This window comes from Vigna angularis, chromosome 8 (assembly GCF_016808095.1).
Source record: "Vigna angularis cultivar LongXiaoDou No.4 chromosome 8, ASM1680809v1, whole genome shotgun sequence".
NCBI classification, from domain to species: Eukaryota; Viridiplantae; Streptophyta; class Magnoliopsida; order Fabales; family Fabaceae; genus Vigna; species Vigna angularis.
The window spans coordinates 21,899,003-21,906,217 of record NC_068977.1 but is presented as its reverse complement, the minus strand read 5'-3'; the positions used below and the strand labels follow the sequence as shown (position 1 = coordinate 21,906,217).

Sequence of the window (7,215 nt, the reverse complement as noted above, 5' to 3'; positions counted from 1 at the left end):
TGGGCTCCAATTTAAACCGAGAGGGTCGGTCCGAGGGCAGCATTTGGCCGATTTTGCGGTCGAGTTACCGGGTGAAGAGGAAGGGCACCACGAGTGGATGCTTTATGTGGATGGCTCTTCGGAGAAATCCGGTGGCAGTGCAGGCATTGTGTTGGAAGGACCGGACGGCTTTGTTGTGGAGCAGGCAATTGTCTTTCGGTTCAAGATAAGTAATAACCAGGCCGAATACGAAACAGTGATAGATGGGCTCGAGCTGGCTAAGGACTCGAGCTGGCTAAGGACTTGGGGGCATGTTCGGTCAAATGCCGAACGAATTCTCAATTAGTAGTAGGACAGCTAATGGAGAGCTTCCAAACTAAAGTGATAAGCTGCTTCGTTATTTTCATAAGGTAAAGGAGTTGGTGAAACAATTTCGGACGGTGGAATTTTAGCATGTAACGAAGGAGCAGAATGCGATGGCGGATGCCTTATCTAAACTCGCCAACAGTAAGGGGAAGGATCACTTGTCGTCGGTCATTAGGCAAGGTATGATGAACCCTTCGGTATAGTGTCTAGCAGTCCACGAGATCTCCGCTCGGCCAGACTGGAGGAAGGATATAAGGGAAGTCATTCAAATGCAGGAGAGTGGATTGTACGTTCGGGTGGCTGATGCAAAAAAGGTCGCTCGGTATTTGCTGATAGGAGAGGATTTGTATAAGAGAGGCTTATCTTCACCTTTATTGAAATGTATATCTTTGGAGGAAGCCGAGTATGTGATGAGGGAGCTGCACGAGGGGGTATGTGGAATGCATACCGGGCAGCGAGCGCTACGTGCCAGGGTGATCCGAGCGGGATATTTCTGGCCGACGGTAGAGACAGATAGCAAAGAGTTTGTGAAGAAGTGCTTGAAGTGTCAGGAGCATGGAAGGAACTTCCATATCCCACCGGTGGAGTTGCATAGTTTAATGTCTCCTTGGCCGTTCGCGCAATGAGGAATGGATATTGTCGGACCCTTTCCGGTAGGACGAGCGCAAAACAAATTCCTATTTCTGGCCCCCGCTCGGTTTTCTTACTTCGCCTCCTCTCTGGGCGAACAAGCGGGCAAAGGTATTGTTCCTAAATGGATCCATCTTGGACAGATAATCTGCAAAGCGGCAAAAAATTCAGTTAGGTTACAAATGACTACTCACTAAGGCGGTCAAAAATAGATTACCAAACACATTAGATGGAAGATTTTTGTTGCCTAGGAAACTGATCAAAGCACGACAAGAGGACTTAGGGGGTAGCTGACAGAGTTGATTTATCAAGTCCAAGTCCTCGGGAGTCATCTGAGGTTTCGGCCATGAGAGGACCTTCCGAGGATCTCGGGTCCAATAGAAAGGAAACTTGGCCTCTCAGGCGGGGGTGCAGAAGCTCTGGTACCCAGATTCTGTGGGCACAACCTTAAAGAAGTGCCCTTTGAAGTCTTTGTAAGAGCTGTTGAAAAGGGTCAACAGGTGCTTATTGCCAACGTTCGAAGGGACACCCAAGGTTTGGTCGGGTGAGGTTGTACGTGAAGGAAGTAAAGAAAGGCCGCAGGAGTCGGCCGAAGAGCTAAGCCGGTGCAGATGGCGGAGAACGCCTACATGAAGGCCCACCCGTTCGGGTGAAGTTTTGTGGGACCACGTTGAGAGTCTTTAGAACACCCATTTGGAAGTCAGAAAAGGGGAGAAGAACCTTGAGGTCTTTGAACATAGTGGCGTACACATAGAAGAAGTCGGAGGGGTAGTCACCCCGACCATGGCAGACGCGCTCGGTCATCTGGCAGATGGCTAGCTTGAAGTGCTTGGCATCTTCAGCTGCTTTGACTAGGCAGATATGGCCGATTAAATCCCGGAAGGGTTGGCGGTGGTAGAAGGAAGACAAAATTTGTCTAACTTCTTGAGGCGCCCAGTCGTAGCCGGGGATGGTGGGCCAAGCACAGGGCTTTCCGTCCCAGGCGCCGGTGGAATCAACGTGGATAGGAACCTCATCAGGAGCGTCACTATCAACCAATAGATCGGAGGAATTTCCGGAGGGCGAAGCCCTACCGTCGGTGCCTCTAATGGCAACTAGGGATGAAGATGGACTAGAATTCTCATCGTCAGCATACCCCCTACCCTCGTTGCCGGAGAAATTAGAAGACATGGTTACCTGAGGAATGAAGACGGGAGAGCAGAAGTGAAGCAGAAAGGAAGAGTTTGATGGCGGCAAAGAGACTGAAGTAAAAGTAGGGTAAAAAACTTGAGTATTTATACGAAGGTGAGAACTGACTCAACAGACACATTTGAAGCATCAACCACCAAAGGATTTGATGGCCCAAGAGATTTGACGTTTCAGATACCGAAAGATCTGATGGATCAGGTGATCTGACTTTCGTGTTTATATTTCCCGCTTAAAAGTTACCGCCATCATTTTAAGTTTCTTGCTGGAGCAAGAGTTAGACAGAGAAAGGAGGGGAGCCGAGCGGAGAGTACTTCAAAACCCTACGCAAGAGTATTCTTGCTAGGGCTTGGGGGACCTGTGTTACTACCGAGGGCGCGTAGCCGATCGGGAATGTGTAGACAATACCGAGCGGATAGAAACAAGTTTATTATGGGCGAGTAGTCTGAGTCCAAGCCGTCCGAGCGGGTCTCTCAAGTTCAACACGTCCACTCGGGCAGAATTATAACGTACGGTCGGATAGACTAATAAAACTAGAAGTGGAGACAACTGTCGAAGGCTCATGAATGTGTGATTAATGAGGTAACGCTCATTGTCGATTATTAAAGATGTGCATTGAAAGTCATTAAAAGGAAAATTAAAGGGTAAGATTCTCTAAAAACATATAAATAGCAGATAAAGGAGAAGGTAAACTCTCTGTTCTTGAATATTATATAGACTTGCTAAAGCCCATTCTGACTTGAACGTCGAAGTGTTTGCTGCAGGTCAACCCATTTGCGTTAAAACACAAGCGAAAGAAGAGCGAAAGGCGAAGGACCGATCAGAGGATAATGAGTGTTTCCGGGCGGAGATAGCAGGAGTTTCCCCGGTCGCATTCAGCAGAAACAGTTTGTAAGGTATACAAAATTTATGAGTGTTAGGACGCATAGAAATTAATATGTTAGAATCTGATGATTTTATTTGTCTTCTTTATTTTCTGTTTTGGTTGTTAGCAGTATTATGTTTTCATTTTTGGTTTTTAGTATTCATAAATATTGTTATATAAGACCATGTATTAAAGGGTTATAATGTTAAGGTGAATAATATTTTCATTTTTCAGTCACTTTTGTTTCTCTACTTATAATAGACAGTAGTAAAAAAAATATAACCCCATCTTTAAGTCTTGACTCACCAGAAACCGAAACATAAAATCACGTGTTGATATTTTTGAAATTTTCACTTTCGATTGTTTTGGAATCAAAGCAATATATATGGTCTCGGTTGGTTGTAGAACCGAGACAAAATCTCATGCAAAGATGATGAGAGTTTCGTATTCCATTTCGAAAAAAAGTCACTCATACTAGTTTCTTTGTCCAGCAACTATAAGTAGAACATATGATCAAAGCCCATTGCCTACAACGTTTTCTGGTTAACCCTCATATTCATCCAAATTTCTTTCTATTTGGAATCGTGATTTAGGGATTGAAAATGTTGGAATAAAACAAAAATGGGACCCTCCACTTTCTCTCTACCACTTGTTGAACAAATAATAGTGCACCGAAAGTTGGAGAAAATGTCTCCCATTTCTCCTTGTTTCACGGAACATGAGTGCACCTCACCAACTATGTTTCTTGGACTCTTGCACTCTCTTCTTCCATAAATTGAGAGGCAAAGAAGTGAAGCTACACACCAAAAACACCAAGCCACATAACAGAGAAGAAGAATACCACCGTGAAGAAAAGAGAGCCACGGTGAAGGAGAGAAATAGAGTTTTTTGTGTGTGAGTGAAATACCGAGAGGTGTAGACACAGTACAATAAGAAGATACTGTGAGTGTGAAAGTGAGAGTTTTGTATACCATCTGAGAGGGTGAGATTTATTGAGAGATCCTCAGAGAGTGAGAGAAACACTGTAATCCTACTTTTATAGTGGAGATATTTTTCTGGACTAGGTCCCGTGGTTTTTTCCGAGAGGATTTTCCACGTTAAAAATTTCCAGTGTTAATTTTCTCTTTTCCTACACTTTCATTTTTTACGCTTCCACATAGTGCCCATTTTGAGGTTCACAGAGGAGGGAACAAATACCGCTGTTTCCCAACAGAAAATCCTGAATATAGCACCATGAAAACTCAGGATCAACTTCTCCTTTCCTGGCTTCAATTCCTCCTTATCGGCGTCCTTCTCAGCTCGCATCATTGGTTTCATTGAAGAAAGGCAAACATCCTATCAATGAGTCCCTTTTGCGCATCAAAGCGTTCGTGCCTTCTTTTCATTGATTGGTTATGATGTTTTAAATTTTTTTCATGATGTAGCGATATGTATTAAATGTAAAATAACATGAATAGAAGATGAAAGACTTATTTTATAGAAAAAAACATTTAAAATAACACAAGCCCTCGGAAAAGCCTTCGGTAAATTACATTTACCGAAGGCCAAAAGGCCTTAATTAACCGTCGGTATTAATTGATTTTCCTGTAGTGAAAGAATTATAAATAGGCTTAAAACATTTAATTACTTACAACACTTCATCTTAGTAAAATTATAAACTCTCAATATTCTCTCTAGTTTTGAGGTTATACTTGTATACATTTCTTAACAATCAGGTCACACGTTTGAGAGGACAAAAGATTGATAGTCTATCATAATTTTTTATAAGTTTCTTATTCTCTCACAATCAGTTATCTTTTTTTTCATCTTTTCTCTTAATGTGGAAGTTTTATATTTCATCTTCCTTAATTAATTAAGGAATATTTGTAGTGATCTCAATATATAAGTGTGGGCATCGAATTTATCGGTTGAGTTTATGAAAAAACTTTTGGCAGTTTAAAGAAATATGCGTGTTCTTTTAGGGGGAAAAAGGTTGTGTCATTCTATAGATCTCTTAATTGTTATGCTAGCTTCAAAGTAAAAAGATATCATTTGCATACGTGGAGTTTGAGACGTAATGGTTAGCAATGACAAATAAATTTTTCTTTATAAATATTATCTAAACTATCTCTGTTTTGTAGAAAAAATTCTTTATTGACTAGATATAGATATAGTTAATACTCGATACCATTCTCACTTTTATCTTTGTTTTCATTTAAATTATTAAAATACTAATAATTTATTAGATAATGTAACATACACAAACTAATAATTTGTTGTCTATTTTCATCATATAATATATATATTTTTGACATTTTTTGTATAATTATTTTTTAACACATTATATAAGTATAATTCTATCACTATAATTGTATAAAAAAATTATTTACTAATATAATAATTTAATATTAATGTTATGAATCTTATTTATTACTATCTTAACATATATTGAAGTTCCAAATATGAAAGATTTATACTAAATTTTAATTATTATTAGTTTAATCTTTTTGTGACTTAATTCAAACCGTATATTATAGTTTTCATTAGTTTATAAAAAATATTTCATTTAAATTTAAAGAATTGGAGTAACAAGACAATTAAAATATTTCTAGATTTGGATATTTGTTTTCCTTTTCTAATTTTTTAAAATATTTTAAATTTTATCAACTTTATTTTATTAATATTTACAAATTTAATAAACATTGTTCCCACAAATTTTTTTTTATACTTTAATTTGAAATATAATTTTTTTCTAAATATTTGATATTGAAAAAACAAGGATATGTCTTTTTATGTTAAGTATTTGCTAACATTAGATTTTTTTTACAGGATCTTTTTATTATTTTGGAAATTAATTCTTTAATAATAAAACAATAGAAAGACAGGTAAGAAAAATATACATATACAAGTATATGGTCGTTATCTAATAAGAATATAGTCGTTATATAATATGAATGGATAAACAAACACAATCGGTAAAATTGATTTACTGTTTTTAACTAAAAGTCTTATAGTATGTCAATATTGTCTTCACTTCCTCGTTTAAATCCACCTTTCTATCTTCAATGAAGATAATCTAATCAACAAAATTTTTTATGTCTTGCTTTGTTATTTATTTTCCCAAAAAAATATTTCATATGGTTGGAAGTCTCACATCGACTAGAGAAAACATTAGTGCAGTAAGAGGAAATGACACCGGTTACTTTTGCTTATAGGCACCGGTTCTACAACCGAAGCATATATAGACAAGGTAAAAAATGGTAGGTTTTATGCCTCGGTTACAAACTGAGTCAAAAAGAATAGGATTATGTCTCGGTTTTTAGGTAACCGAGGCAGTAACGTACTTTTTTTTTAATTTTTCAGCCATCCTCAGTCATCCTCAGCCATTTGGGGGTTCACAGCAAGAACAACAACATATCAGAAATTCCTACATACACCACAAAGCAATACACAACACACACATAAGCTTCATCGCACCTTCATTGCACAGTATACAACATCAACAAAAGACATTATCAACAAAAGACATCATCAACAAAAGACATCATCAACAAAAGAGAAGCTTCGGAGGCCGTCGGGACTGAAGGTCGTTTCGCGGAGAGGACTCTGAACTCCTTCAAAACGAAGTCGCTTCGCGTGCCCCAGATCCTAACGGTACCGGAGGCATCGACAGAGGCGACCCACTCCCCGTTAGGGAGAAACGCGCGATGGTGGCCGAGGTGGAGGCGACCCACGCTGTTGGGGGAGAACCGCGCGATGGTGGCCGAGGCAAAGGCGACCCACTCGTCGTTGGGGAGAAACGCGCGATGGTGGCCGAGGCAGAGGCAACCCACTCGCCGTTAGGGGAGAAACGCACGATGGTGGCCGAGGCGGAGGCGACCCACTCACCGTTGGGGGAGAAACGCACGATGGTGGCTGAGGCGGAGGCGACGCACTCGCCGTTAGGGAAGAAACCCACGATGGTGGCCGAGGCGGAGGCAACCCACTCGTCGTTGGGGGAGAAACGCGCGATGGTGGCCGAGGCGGAGGAGACGAACTCGCGAGGTTGAACAACGACCAATTGGGATTCTTTGATTTAGGGCTTTGAGATCTGGAGCGGTGGATGAAACCCTATTTCCGACAGAGGCAGTAGTGTCGGAGGCAATAGTGACCGAGGCAGCAGTGACGGAGGTGAGCATTGGCAGCACAAGGGTGGCGCAGCGAGCCGTGAA

The 7,215-nt window shown here is 40.5% G+C and overlaps 1 protein-coding gene across 1 annotated transcript; it reads left to right on the top strand.

The window, feature by feature from the left end:
* The first annotated feature begins 455 nt into the window (after positions 1–455).
* LOC108344251 (uncharacterized) lies at positions 456–971 on the top strand. The gene is made up of 2 exons (XM_017582714.1): positions 456–542; positions 621–971. The coding sequence occupies exons 1-2, from the start codon at positions 456–458 to the stop codon at positions 969–971; spliced, it is 438 nt and encodes a 145-aa protein (XP_017438203.1).
* Positions 972–7,215: the final 6,244 nt, after the last annotated feature.

Bases quoted from the DNA above. Each gene is read 5' to 3' on its own strand.
- LOC108344251 (XM_017582714.1), top strand. From the start codon at position 456: ATGGCGGATGCCTTATCTAAACTCGCCAACAGTAAGGGGAAGGATCAC. The intron at 543-620 runs GTATAGTGTCTA...ATTCAAATGCAG, and splicing joins AAGGTATGATGAACCCTTCG to GAGAGTGGATTGTACGTTCG.